The following is a 15,856-nucleotide window of genomic DNA, read 5'->3' on the forward strand; positions in this document are numbered from 1 at the left end:
TGATAATTTTGGTACCGTCGTGTTTGTCTCGTCACACACTACAAGAATCAAGCGTAAAAAGATGGGGCCCAGTTTGCTCCCTCCCCTTCATTTTCCATACTAAGCTACAAAATTACCCAAATTACCCATGTTCCCCCGGTGCAATTTCGGTAATTTTTTCACCATTGTGTTTGTCTCATCACATACTACAAGAATCAAGCGAAAAAAGATGGGGCCCAGTTTGCTCCCTCCCCTTCATTTTCCAAACTAAGCTACAAAATTACCCAATTTACTAGGGATGGCCAGAACCGGTTCCTAGTGGAACCGGTTTTCGGGTCTGAACGGATCCGGTTCTAGAAGATCCGGTTTTTCGGATCCAAGTCTGGAACCGGTTTTTCGGATCCAGGTCTAGAACCGGTTTTTCGGATCCAGGTCTAGAACCGGTTCTTCGGATCCAGGTCTGGAACCGGTTCTTCGGATCCAGGTCTATAACCTGTTCTCCGGATCCAGGTCTGGAACCGGTTCTGAAACAGAACCGGTTCCTCGCGGAACCGGTTCCGCTGGAACCGAAACTTTGTGACCATCCCTACGCTAAACCCGAGCTGCTGGCAAGCTGTGAACAGTATGCTAGATGAAATGGTGGAAGCGACAGGCAGGCGCCCAGGCGGCGGCAGCTTGTCTCATTTGGCTAAATAAACTGGGTAACTGACAAACTCATTGGTTAAACAGGCAAACTGGCCAACTCATTTGGCTAAACACCCACTGATGGACCAAAATTTTTTTCTGGGGGCACAAGCGTGTCTGGGCGAGGAAGGCACAAGCGCATGGTCCTCTTTGCATTATTTTTGAAGGTGATCTTTATGCCTCATTTACGGGTCTTTGGGGGCTTTCGGATCCAGGTCTGGAACCTGTTCCTAAGATCCGGTTCTGGAACCGGGTTTTCAGATCCAGATCTGGAACCGGTTCCTAAGATCCGGTTCTGGAACCGGGTTTTCAGATCCAGATCTGGAACCGGTTCCTTAGATCCGGTTCTGGAACCGGGTTTTCGGATCCAGGTATGGAACCGGTTCCTAAGATCCGGTTCTGGAACCGGGTTTTCGGATCCAGGCCCGGAACCGGTTCCAGAACCGGTTCTAAAAAACGGATCTCCAAGAACCGGTTCCTCGCGGAACCGGTTCCGCCGGAACCGGAACTTTGTGGCCATCCCTACAATTTACCCATGTTCCCCCGGTGCAATTTCGATAATTTTTCACCATTGTGTTTGTCTCGTCACATACTACAAGAATCAAGCGAAAAAAGATGGGGCCCAGTTTGCTTCCCTCTAACCTAAAAAAATATGAAAGAAACTGGTTGCATAAAATATTAATAAATAGATCAAGATATTTAGAATATTCAATGTATAGTAAATATTATATATTATACACGACTAATGTAAAACCATTATTGAAATTAACAATAAAGCATAATAAAGCATAATTTGGAAAAATAAAGCATAATTACACAAAAAATAAAGTATAATGTGGGTTGTTCTAGTAATTGGTGATTCCGTAAATGATCATTTATGCCCACGTTTATTTCCCATGCTCGACCAGTAATCTTTTTTGCCTTATGAGGATATTGCATGCGTCCTCATTTCACGATTGGGAAACGTGTTTTGGGGTGAAGTAGGTTACGGGTGTAAAATGGCCACAAATTTTGCCAAACATTCTAGTTATTTTAGTTATTCACGTTATTTTTACATAATTTCGGAAGCATTTAATATCTAAAATATACCGGACATGAGTTGGTAGGGACTTTTTTTTCTTCCTTTCACTTGCAGAATCACCTCGCGAAGTTTGTCGCATAGTTGGAAATACCCTGTATATACTCGTAAAAGCAGTCGCAAACAAATGGAAAATATGTACACTCATGTCCAAAATGATAGTCGCATATCTATAAGAGTCTTCTTGAAGAATATAATTTGATAATGATTTTGCAGGGTGCTTTTAATATTGATACTATGTGTAAAATCGGGAAATGTATATTTGTTGTAAATTTCATAGGAAAAGAATTATAAATACGACAATTAGAATGAATAAAAGAAAATGTTGCTAAATGGACAAGAAAGTTATATTTTCGTTTTATTGTCCTTATTTACTGCTCTTTTGACATGAAATTTGTCACATGCATGTCTTTGTCAATTATACACATGCTAACATTATAAGAAATACCGTGCGAAATCGTTATCAAATTATATTCCTACAACAACATATTTATAGACGTGCGACAATAATTTTGGACATGAGTGTACCTACAATAAATGATTCTAGAGAAGAATTACTAACACTTTCATCAGCAGTGAATTGTCATTTTATATATACGTATATAGGGATAGAGAAAAACAGCAAAAGATGATTCACCGTACCCATAATTTTAAATTTTAAAAATTATCAACTGTTCAAGTGTTCATTATTATTTCTATTAATACGGCTAGTTATTTTTTTGTATTCACTGGCTAGGTACTTAAGTGCGTCTTGTAACGATAACAGATAAACGGAGAGTGATAGTGAACGTTAGTTTAACATACAAGAGAAACTGTAACCCAGAGATTTCGCGAATACCTTTCTCCTTCGCTCATTTACAATGCATAATAGTGCATGGCCGTGAGGATTCCCGAGGGATTATGCTGCTCTCCCATTATTCAACCACCAAATGAAACAACTGGCACGGCTCTCTCCGGGGAAAGCAAATATTCTCTGCGATTCATCATATAACTACACTGCATCAAATTGAAACAGTTCTTTCCCTTCTGCCAAGGGCGGAAGGAAGGGTATATCTGTTTTCTCTGAATACATACATGTCCGATTAAGCTAGAAATTTCAGATGTCGGGAGAGAAAGTAATCTCTCGTATGATATATTATTCTCTTATTTTAGTTTGAATTCTCATCTTTTAAGAATAATTTATAGGGAAATTCTTTCGTTGTTAATTTTCAACGTAAATACACTGCGTAAAAGTTTTTTTTTTTTTTTAAAAAAAAAAGATTTGAGTATAGAATTTAAGCTCTTAATTTACTTCAAATTTATAGGTTTAGAATTGAGGAAGCATCTAATTTGATTTTATTAAAAGCTTCGTTTCTGAATTTTTGGAGGATTTTCAATCTTGGAGACTAAGTAGTATTAATTTAGCCGTCATAGAAGTCACTGAAGATTCATTTCGGGAAGGGATAAAGACAAACAGGGAAATAGGTCTTTTTATTGAAGGTATTTCGCTTATATTTGCCTAGAGTAGCGTTCCTCAACCGCTGTGTCGCGACACATTGCTGTGTCGCGAGATTTTTAATGTTTTCTAAGGTCTTCCGCAAAGAAACTATGTTTAGAAGAAAATAAAAAAAATTACCACTAATCGACTTGATTTCACACTTGCCTTTCAAGTTTAAAGCTAAAAAGTGTGCTTTTAACGCTGTTCATTTTTCTTTCGAAAGAAACACTGGACATGAGAATGTGTCTGTCAAGAGTTCGTCCATGCATAGATATGCTTTGCAAAAATAACCAGAGACAAATATCTGGTTTTAAGTTCGATGTCTTCTTATATTCTTGATGGTAACATTTCTTTCTCATATTCCTGCTTAAGGGTCATAAGTTTCTTTTATGTTAATATGTTTCTATTCAAGAGTCTTACGTAATTGGCTTGTGAGATTTGTATCCCATAACTAGGGTTGTCAACTTTTGAAAATCAAAAAACTGGCACCCTCCCCTCAAAATTCCCTATGTTATAGGTCTAACAAGGAAACATCTTATATTGATAGTAGCATTACCCAATCAAACAATACGCAATCGATAGAGGAGTGAAGAAATGTGAGAAATCCAAAGTTTTACGTGTCGACACCCAGAAACACAGAAGATGCAGAGGAAAGAAGGATCTAGAATCATGTGAAGATAGCAATGCAAAAGATATATTGATACAGAAAGAACTACAAACTGATTAAAGTAATCAAAATGACATTTACACAACAGTGTAATAAGCAAACATTGTACCCATAGACATGCTCAATAACATCATATGTAATGCAGTGTTGCCAACTGAGCACAAAATGAAGTTGTGTTAAATGGCACGGAACACAAACTATAACATCTAGAAAATCTAATTATGAGTAGAAACATACCTGTGACGTCTTGATGTACAGTGTTGCAAACGTTTGAAGATAGACCTATATGAATTTCTATATGAAATTTTGTGTGTTGTGTTTGATACTATACTGATTTTCACTTCGGCAAAACTGCTTCGACACTGTGCTCCGTCCTTTATTTTCGTACTCAAGTGATTATATTATTGATTGTGGTCTCATATTTTGGTTTTAACTAGTTCGAACCGTGTATTGTATGTACTCTTCTACTTCCAAGATTCATACAGTAATTCATGTAAGTCTATCTTCCAACGTTGACAACACTGTACATCAAGACGTCACAGGTATGTTTCTGCTCATAATTAGATTTTCTAGATGTTATAATTCGTGTTCCGTGCCATTAATTTTGTGCTCAGTTGGCAACACTGCATTACATATGATGTTATTGAGCATGTCTGTGGGCACAATGTTTGCTTACTATACTGGTGTGTAAATGTCATTTTGATTAATCATTTTGAAGTGCTTTCTTTGTCAGTGTATCTTTTGCATTGCTATCTTCACATGATTCTAGATCCTTCTTTCCTCTGTGTCTTCTGTGTTTCTGGATGTCGGCCAGTAAAACTTTGGATTTCACACTTTTCTTCATTCCTCTATCGATTGCGCATGTTTGATTGGGCAATGCTACTATCAATATAAGATGTTCCCTTGCAAGTGTGAAGTGTCATCGTTCAGACCCATCCATGGGAAGGAAATGTACTATCGTGAACAAAAGTGCATTAGCACCTGTATTCTGCATACCCTTAGTACATTCACTAATAAGCTTAATAGATACATTTGTGCTATAAATGAGAAAATAAAATCGGCATTGATCATTTTATTGTATTTACCAGTAACTGCCACTTCTGTAAAATTATCAAAACAGATGGACAAAAGTATATTAATCTTTACCTGACAATTTTGGATTTGAAAAATGAAATTTATTCTTTAAATTTATACTTCAACTACAGAAAATTGCTTTAAGAAGTCCTTTTTCACTCTCAATAAAGGTATAAAATTCCTTACAAGTAAACTTCAATTTTTCCCTGATACAGTCCCTGTCATCTCTGAAAATTATCTAAACTGATGAACAAAATATATTAATCGTTGATAGATGGTGAAAGGTGACAGTTTTGGATTTACAGAATGAAAGTTACTTTTTTAAATCTATACTTCGAACTAGATGAAATTGCTTCAAACTAGACACAAGTTTTAAAAAACGGTCATAAAGGGGCTGGTAAGAAGTTTGTACCGGTTACCGGCTTTAATCAAAATAACAGCGATATTTCCGCCCAGGCCGGTGAAGAACCTATCAGTTGGCAACCCTACTCATAACCGTTCCATATTTTAGAAAAATGTATTGTATGTACTGTATTCTTATGTATTTGCTTTTTGTATCTAGGAAAAAAATCACATGCAGGGGTGTCGCGAAAGTTTGAAACGTACTTTGATGTGGCCCAAAGGGGAAAAGTTTGAGAAACGCTGGGTAGTGTTCAACAAACGGTGTGCTTTGTCAAAGTGAAAGGCGTGACTCGAAGGTTTTATTTTCTATTGTAAAACATCAATTGTCGAGTTATTATCGTTATTATTCTGTACGATGTACAGTATTTTAGTTGGTTGTCAGAACAAACCATGAAGCAATGAACATTAATGACTGCTACAGTACGTATTTCGCAAAATTGTACAGAGAGCTGGTTGAGAAACTTATATTTTCAAAAGGAAACATTTCGATCTTCAGTTATTTGCTACATTGACCATTGACGGCTTCTTAAATCTATGCGGTAAACTCTGTCGGATTACAGGGTAGAGTTTGTGCAAACAGAAAGGCTTTTGATAAAAATCACAATGTACATTTAGTACCCGGCTATTCGAGGCGATCACAAAGCGTATTTATTGCTGATGTGTACGCTTGGAATATGCTGACCATGTATTTAAATGTAGATGGCTAAGCACAAACGCGAAGACAATAAAAACGCGGAGAATACGTCAGCTCGAGCGTATTTGGTGCATTTCTGAACAATAGACCGCCTGCTGTTTAAAAGATTTCAAAAGGAAGGGAAAAAAAGGAAAGACCTGTTGCCAAACAAAGGGATTGTAGCAAGAAACAGTTGCTTGGAAGATGGTTTGTGCAGAGTATTGGAATTCTGCTATTACAAGCCTGGACCTGGCAAAAAGACCCGGAAACCCTGACTGGCTCACAGTATGATTTACAACTCTGGTGAAAGTAAAATTACTGAATAGCCACCTTGGCCGCGTTCGCTACAGGGGGTAACGTTTTCTCAAATAGCCTAAGTCTTAGTGGTGTGTATAAAAAAGAAATTTACAATGAATGTTTAATCAAAGTACTATTAATGAGAAATTGAGATTTCAAGATTAGAGAGCAAACCATTAACAATATCAGGTATGCAGATGATATGGTTAATTATAACTAGCACCGAAGAACAAGTACTCGAGATGATTGACAAAATAGTTGACACTTTGAAACTATATGGAATGGAAATCAATGTTGACAAAACGGAAGTCATGAGAATATTCCATGGAAACGCGCTCTTATGGGTCAGAGAAGAACAAAGAGAACTTGAAGAGTGCGATCATTTCAAGTATCTGGGAAATATTTTGATTAGAGACGCTTACTGCACCCAAGAGATCAGGTGCCATACCCAAAGAAGCATTTAACAAGAAACGATCACTCTTAAATAGCAGGCTTAAAGTATTGGGCTAAGGAAGAAGTTGGTCGAATGCCATATATGGAGTATTGGACTGTATGGTGCGGAGACTTGGACATTATGAAAGTTAGAGAAGAAATATTTAGAGCTTCGAAATGTGGTGTTGGACAGAAAGAGTAACAAGCGAATATGTTATAAAAGGGATAGGAGAGAAGATGGCGCTTTCAGGAAGCATCCTTCGTAGGAAGGCCAATTGGATTGGACACATCTTGCGAAGAAATTGTCTTCTTCATACCGTCATCGAAGGAAAGATGGAAGGAAAGTGAGGAATAGGAAGAAGAAGAACACAACTGATCGATGATTTGAAAAATAGAAGAAAATGTTGGGAGTTGAAAGAGAAAGGATCAAGAAAAGTTGAAGAAACATTTCCAAGTTCCCCCCTTTAGAAAAAATCATTATTTCCAGGACCTGTCAAAAGAAAGAATACTTAATAATATTTCCTCTGTAGAAGATTTCACAGATGGGGATGAAACTTATAATATTTGAGAGAAGCGAGCGTTGGTGAGCCAAGCGGAACACCAATCTTTTAAATTTAAACTAATTTTGTATGACCTCCCTTTCATAGCAAATATAGGGAAACTCTTTAGAGAAAGTTTAGCAAGTCTTACTTATATCATACTTTCTTCCTTTGTTCTTACTTATATCATACTTTCTTCCTTTGTTCTTACTTATATCGTACTTTCTTCCTTTGTTCTTACTTATATCGTACTTTCTTCCTTTGTTCTTACTTATATCATACTTTCTTCCTTTGTTCTTACTTATATCATACTTTCTTCCTTTGTTCTTATTTATATCATACTTTATTCCTTTGTTCTTACTTATATCATACTTTCTTCCTTTGTTCTTACTTATATCATACTTTCTTCCTTTGTTCTTACTTATATCATACTTTCTTCCTTTGCTCTTACTTATATCATACTTTCTTCCTTTGTTCTTACTTATATCATACTTTCTTCCTTTGTTCTGACTTATACTTTCTTCCTTTGTTCTTACTTATATCATACTTTCTTCCTTTGTTCTTACTTATATCATACTTTCTTCCTTTGTTCTTATTTATATCATACTTTCTTCCTTTGTTCTTATTTATATCATACTTTCTTCCTTTGTTCTTACTTATATCATACTTTCTTCCTTTGTTCTTACTTATATCATACTTTCTTCCTTTGTTCTTACTTATATCACACTTTCTTCCTTTGTTCTTACTTATATCATACTTTCTTCCTTTGTTCTTACTTATACTTTCTTCCTTTGTTCTTACTTATATCATACTTTCTTCCTTTGTTCTTACTGATATGTTTGTTGAATTGTTTGTTGAAATAATCATCAGCGGCGTAGCATAAGGGAACGCCGGTATACCCGGCATCCCCTCTTAATAAGAAAAAGTACGTATTTAATTATATATAAATTGTTTGCTTGTGATTATCACAATGTGGTCTCTCGCCTTGTTTCGACAAGCGGAACCTGCGCATGCGCGTCACTCAGATGCACATTTTCTGTCTTTCCTCTTGTCGTATGCTATGTTCTTTGGGCATCCAGGCCTACTGCAAGCATCAGAGTTTTCGTCTGCTTTGTGTCGAATGCGCATGCCCAACTACTTGTTTCTTACCCCTCTTCATCCCTTGCAACCCACATTTGCTTTAGATATAAGCTGGCGTATTCGCAAGTATTACCTTCTCTATCTATTTAGAACTAAGCTATGGTTTCTGTACAGAATGTACGAGCGCTAACGTCAAGGAAATAGAACAAAACAGAAATGGTTGTAGTATCTGGATATCTGACAAAGAAATAGGCATACAGATACAGGCCCCCAGAGTTGTTTAAAGTGCTATTATTTGCATCTTCAAATGATATATATACACTCAGCCCCATATTCACGAACGGGCGTCTGAGGTCCGGACCTAAGATGACAAATTTCTAGGGGCATTTTGTTTTAAAGAACAAGATTGAAGTATGGTATGCAGAGAAAGAAGCTACCCGCGACAGAGAAATACTATACTGGAAACAATGTTCCTACAACAGCAGGGCCGAGTTTTCTCGTCACAACGATAGTGGCAAGAAGGAGCTGAGACAATTGTGTAATGGAAATGGAAAAGGCTGAAAGTGCCACAAAATAAAATTTCCAGTATTCAATAAAAACTTCCTAAAACTGTACTTTATCCTTTAAGGTGCTGCTCCTTGCGAGCGCTCTAGAAACTAGTAGGAATTTTTCTGGCACTTTGGACCTTCTCTAGGTTATTGGCGATGTCGTTTACAACACATTCCATGCAAAAAATCGATTTTTTTATTTTTTGGCACTTTCAGCCTTTTCCATTTCCACTACACAATTGCTTATTGGCTTCTAACGTAATCCACGCAATTACCTATGTATGCCCCACTAGGCCCAAAATTAGGGGGCCTGCCCCCCTAATTTTTTATAACCCTATATTTCCCCTCGAAATAGCTATGTATTTCTGGTTGCAGTAGTATTGTATCGCACAAGTGACTAACTTTGGCATCCCCATTTCGGAATACCACGCTACGCTACTGATAATCATAATTTTAATTAGTGATTATTTGTTTCTTTGCAGGAGTGTAGCTGAGTCCTTAAAGCGAGGAGATCCAGTAGAAGCGGAGAGTTTCGATTCCGTGACCATCTACTTCAGTGACATCGTTGGTTTCACTGAAATCTCAGCCGTTAGCACGCCGTTACAGGTAAAATATTTCCATCTATTTTTATCGCTCTTTCCTTACTCATTGCTCTGTGACGTCAGAGCTTGTCTCACTCTCAGTAGTCCTGACTAACAGACATAAAGAGCAAGCGAGTACCAAGGCAGTGAATGAAGAGAGGCAGGATGAATAAGAATAAGGATCACAGAGTCAGTGGTTTCAGATACACCCCAAATAAGTTGATTACTACTTATACACTGCCAACACTTCTCTATGCGCTTTTCCTGCCTCATTCTCTCTCCTTGATTCTATCTGTTTCTGCCTATCGCTGTTCCGAACATAGATATATATGAAGAGTTGAGTGCCAGAGAAGCCTACGTGCAAACGTTCATACTTTGGAGAAAATTTGACCAAAAGTCCAGCTTTTTCATACGGTTTAACAACTTAACAAAAAGTCAGCACCCTTCCAGCAATACATTAACTTACTTCCCGATAGGTTAAAGTTTCCTTAGGTTAAAAATGGTAATTTAGGATCGATTCATGGACCTAAATGAGAAATTTCTAATTTTATCGCTTAGGTGAATCTGGCACTCCAACCCTCTAATATAGCTAGTTAAGTTAATAATCAATAATGATATACTGTTATACAGTTTACTGCTTTCTAAAAACTGCAGATTCACTACACAAAGCGACTGACTAATCCCTTCCACCAGAAAAGAAGCACATCGCTGATACTGTAAATGTAATACAGATAATTATGTTGGTTTGATGTTGAGGCATTGAACAGGAAATATAAGATTGTATTTTTAAAAGATCCCAGGTCCAAAAGCTTTCAGATAAAGTTGTGTCAGTGAGGGAATGTTCCGAAAACTGAGAGCCAGTCAGTTCCATGAATCAACAGACCCGGTGACCCGGTCGGACCCATGATCTGTAGTAACCCAGAATGATCCGGATATACCCATGACTCGAAGTGTTCCAGTGACTCGGAGAGACCCATGATTTGGAGTAGCCCAGTGAAACGATACTACTCGGAAACGCTGAAACGTCGTCGTACACATGGGAAGTCTGTCTGAGGCTACTAATGCAATTGTAACAAAATGATTCTCCTCTTTCATTGCCTTTTCACTAAATATATTTTTTTTCTTTTTTGCTTGTTGTTTACTTCTGTGTGTGTCAAACAATCCACTGAAAGATAACTACAAGGTTTATCGGAGTATAAATGCGCGAGAATCACAGAAAAGATAAGCTATATGTTTCTCTTATATGAGATTGTCAAAGTTTAATTGATCTGAAAACTTTTTGTTTAGAATATTAAAAGATACAACTAACCCCAGACAGTCTTTTGTTGATACTTTTTGTATAGGCTATGTTTTAAAGCCCCGTATGGAAAAACGAGTAAACATGAAATTATTCTTGTCAAAACATATGTTGATTAGGAAATGTCACACCGAGAATCAAACAAATGAATGTTCGAGTTCAAGCAGTGAATATTATTAATCAACTGTAAAATTCTGCAGTAATGCTGCAGAGATATTTCGATTACCTGTGAGTCGCAGGGTCTGTTCGGGTTACCGGGTCTGTCTGATTCTCCGGGTCTATTCGAGTCACCGAGTCTGAGTCTCTAGGTCTGTTCGACTCTCCGGGTCTGTCTGAGTCACCGGATCTCTGGAGTGGAAATATAAATACGTCTTTCAAAATAAGAAATTCAAATTAAATTTTAATACTATTTTTCTGCTACTAGGTACTACTATTATATTTATATTTATCTTATTATATTTATCTTTCTAGACTTCTGTTCGCACCCCAATGTATTTATCTCGCGACCTCCAGGTTGAGAAACCTAGCACTAACGAATTGGCCGGCTGCAGAAGATCGAAGAGCCCTTTGATGCGTACACCATATGTTAGGAGATTTACTCTTAGAAAAGATTTATTCTTTAAAATACTTCCTATTCCCCACACACACAAGCGAATGAGATTCTCTATTCGCGATGTCCCACAGCACTTTAAAAAAAAGTTGTCGAGTGTTATTACTATTATTATTTTATAACTATGTTATACTACCATCTATACTTCTTTCTCTGTTCCTCTTTAGGTGGTGGATCTGTTGAATGATTTGTACACTTGTTTTGACTCCATCATCTCTCACTACGACGTGTACAAAGTGGAGACGATTGGCGACGCGTATATGGTAGTTAGTGGACTCCCCATACGCAACGGCGACCGCCATGCAGGAGAGATTGCTTCAATGGCTCTACATTTGCTCACGAAAATCAAGAAATTCGAGATACGTCACCGTCCAGGAGAACTGCTCAAGTTGAGGGTTGGGATTCATTCCGGTAAGTAATCACTTTCTCATTGTATGCAGAGACAGAATGGTACCTCGACCTATAAATGTATCCTCTTCTAAGCATTGATGGCATAGTAGATTAAGGTTGGTGTAAAGGAACAAGTTTTACCGATAGATGTCACTATGGTCTTCGTATCTCTCTCATGTATTTTTTACCTTTCACGAAAATTCATGATTTCTCTTACAAATTTCAACCTAGAGACTTCACATTTTTAGAGGAGAAACTTCATAACCTATCGAAGGCAACAATCCGTGGCGATTTTTTATTTATAATTTTCTTCGTTGCTGAAAATGTTCCATTGTTAAAGGTTTGGATATCCATTTCAACAATCAAGCCATTTCAACAATAAAGAAAATCACAAATAAAAATCGGCACGGATTGTTAACTTTATTAGGTTATGAAGTTCCTTCTCTCAAAATTTGAAGTCTGTAGGTTGAAATTTATAAGAGAAGACGTAAATTTATATGAAAGTTAAAAAATACATGAGAGGAAGCGTAAACTGTAGTGACATCTATCAGCAAAACTTGTCTCTTTACACCAACCTTGAGAGAAGCTTACCATGACATAGAAATTCTGGTATAAAAATCATCCTGAGGGAACAAGAAAAATTTCGTGTGAACTTAGTAGTCATCTTTGTAACTACAATTTGAGTTTTAAGAGCACAAATGCCACATATCCAGGTTTTAAATTTTTCAGGAGACTGTTTCGAAGTTTCAAAATATTGACAAAAATCCGGATGGCGACTGGAATAGTTAAACATTTTGGATTAAGTTAAATATGTTATTGGCTTTTTGGTGCATGCTACTGAAATTGAATATGTTATTTGTAACTTCAGTTACAGCTACTGTTTGGGCATACATTAATATTAGTACTGAACTGCGACATAATGATCAATTCATACTGGTTTAGTAATAATAAAACACACTACTTTTTAAAAGAAACATTGTATTATTATGACGAAAAGAACTGTTATGTGTATCGAAAGGAAACATTATTTAAAAAAAAAAAAAAAGAAAACAACAGACATAACGATATTGAATTTGTTGTGTTGAAGCCTTTCTGAGTGCGAGTGCACTTTCCCTCCCCCAACGTTGTTGGTGATGGAGTAGCATACTTAAAATCATGGCTTTTAAGAGGCTTCATTCCAGCGAAATTAAAATACCGCTAATTTTACAGTAATTATGTAATATCTTCAAATAGATCAAAGATAATCGAGATATGGAACGAAAGCGCCCTAGACAATATCATGTTACATGAGATATCGTTATCACGACCCACTTCTCTGCTTTCGATTTCTGGCCATTTTGAAAATCGGTATTTTATTTTCGCGTTTCTAGACGGCTGAAAACGGAAAGTCACTAGGTGACTTGTGACAACGGTATCTCACGCAAAATAATATTGTCTAGGGCGCTCTTGTTCCATATCTCGATTATCTTTTATCTATTTGAAGATATCACATAATTACTGTAAAATTAGCGGTATTTTAATTTCGCCGGGATGAGGCCTCTTAAGATTTGTTCTTCTGGAGAAAGGGGGCGGCAAATGATGCAATTGCACGGGGTGGCAAATTGCCTAGGGCCGTCCTTGGATGGAAGAATTGGTGGAATGGGAAAGTTGGAGGAAACAAGAGTACTTCCCGAAAAAACCAACGAACACGGTGTTGTCTACCACAAACTTACTTGGCCGGAGATCGAACCTGGGTTCCCATACCAGAAGCGCCCTACCACTGAGCTATTGAGAATCTTAATGCACAACCTGTGTCGACTATTGGTCTTATTGTGACGAGGGAAAATAGTCTGAATGTTCCGCATTAAACCTTAAGAGTCTTCATCCCGGCGAAATTAAAATACCGCTAATTTTACAGTAATTATGTGATATCTTCCAATAGATAAAAGATAATTGAAATTCGGAACAAGAGCGCCCTAGACAATATTATTTTGCTTGAGGTACCGTTATCACAAGTCACCTAGTGGCTTTCCGTTTTCAGCTGTTTAGAAACGCGAAAATAAATGCCGATTTTCAAAATGGCTCGAAATCGAAAGCAGATAAGTGAGTCGTGATAACGGTTTCTCATGGAAAATAATATTGTCTAGGGCGCTCTTGTTCCACATTTCAATTATCTTTTATCTATTTGAAGATATCACATAATTACTGTAAAATTAGCGGTATTTTAATTTTGCCGGAATGAAGACTCTTAACCATCAATGCTGAGCGTATTCCTGTATTTTCATTAAGAAATCGTCGTTTAGACTCTATTACCGAGTATTCAGTCTATATCTGTAACATAATTTGTGTCCATCTTACAGCGTATCCCATGACCAGGTGCAACAGAATTTCAGTTAAGCAAAACGAAATAAAAAGCAAAACAATAGAAAAAAGTTAGTTTGTAATCGAATTCTAGCCACGTCCTTTCTGCCTTTTCTCATATTCAGCACACAACAAGCCCTGAATTAGCTTCTGGGAAGATGGTATTCAAAGACAGTAGCCGAGAACAGAAAAAGATCAAAGAAAAAAGGGGGGGAGAGAAAGAAAAGGATTTGGAATTGAAAAGGTAAAAGCAAAGGCTTGTAAATAGCTGTGGAATGGTTGCGTAGGAAGTGAACTGACTCGGTGTATTAAAGCCTTACAGAACACAGTACAAAAGACGAATTGGGTTCTCCGAAGTGAAGTGAAATGCAATTAGAAAGCTCTCCATTTCGACGTAGACCTGTGTTCACTGACCGAACCTTGATTGTAATAAAGATTTTTTTTTTTTTAATCTTTACTATCCATTACAAGCTGCCTCTGGTCCACAAACACATCTGAATCAATAAATGGAAAACTTTTGTAATCAAAAGAGACTAACAAAAAGTAATATCATATGTACGCCACGTAAACGAATTTTGTTTGCTTTTTCGTAAACCAAACTCATTAATAAGCTGAGGTTTACCAAGCCTAGGCTTAAATATAGCATCTTAATTCAAATTAAATTTAGTATAGTTTAACACGAACGAATATCTGATTATATAACATACTAGCGTCAAATACCCGCTTTGCTCGGGGCGCGGTGGCTCAGTGGTAGAGCGTTCACTTCCGGTGCTTGGGGTCCCTTGGATCGATCCCAGCTCGCGCCGTGTGGACTTTGTGGTGGACAAACACAGTGCTCGTGGATTTTCTCGGGGTTCTCCTGTTTCCTACCACTTTCTTCATTCCACCATTTCATTCATTTCTCATAATCCCCGTCTCCTTTAGCCTCACCGGCATAACCGTGGGACGTAAAGATTTCATTTCTATTGCCTCACTAATAATACTATCAATTATTCTCGAACCATATATTGTCACGAGACGTACCATAATGTATTGTTTACGTAAATCAGCTACTGCTCTTCTATTGAATTGAGAACTGACTAACTACTAGTGTCAAGCCACTTCTGGACCACACTGTATTTCAAAGAATACGTATAAGAACTGAAAATGTGTGGCTTTTCTGCTTCAATATTTTCCTTCTTAGATTCGTGAAGCCCGCAAGTCAATATCTGCGCCCCTGCATTTAAATTTCAATCTGATTGTTTGTTTTTCAGGTCATGTGGTAGCAGGAGTGGTGGGTCTCAAGATGCCTCGTTATTGTCTTTTTGGAGATACAGTAAACACAGCATCCAGAATGGAGTCCAGTGGAGAGGCGTTCAGAATCCATATCTCAGAGGCTACCAAAAATTTACTGGAGAAGTTGGGTGGTTATCATTACCAGGAGAGAGGACTCACGCCCATCAAGGTACCCTACATTCCCTTAATTCAAAAGAAAAGTTTTATAAAGTGCGAAGGTTAATTCATACATAGAGTGCCGTTTCTCATGCCGTGGCATTTTTTTTTATTTTGAAATTCAAAATGCATTAAGTTGCCATTTTTAATTCACATATGACGTGTCGTGCCCCTACAGGCCGCCTTGAGCAGAAACCCAATCGCAGCTCGTCGGCTGCGATCCTCGGCTTTCTTCGGAGCACACGAAGCGATACGAAGTTGATCAGAACCAAACGAA

At 37.4% G+C, this 15,856-nt stretch overlaps 1 protein-coding gene across 1 annotated transcript in view; it reads left to right on the forward strand.

The window, feature by feature from the left end:
* Positions 1-15,646, forward strand: part of Gyc32E (Guanylyl cyclase at 32E) — a 423,433-nt gene extending 407,787 nt beyond the window's left edge. The window contains 3 exon segments of the mRNA XM_081732832.1: positions 9,413-9,536; positions 11,586-11,829; positions 15,402-15,646. Of these exon segments, the coding sequence (XP_081588958.1) occupies positions 9,413-9,536; positions 11,586-11,829; positions 15,402-15,646 (613 nt within the window).
* Positions 15,647-15,856: the final 210 nt, after the last annotated feature.

The sequence above is a fragment of the Thermobia domestica genome, chromosome 11 (assembly GCF_964235325.1).
Source record: "Thermobia domestica chromosome 11, izTheDome1.hap1.1, whole genome shotgun sequence".
Lineage (NCBI taxonomy): Eukaryota > Metazoa > Arthropoda > Insecta > Zygentoma > Lepismatidae > Thermobia > Thermobia domestica.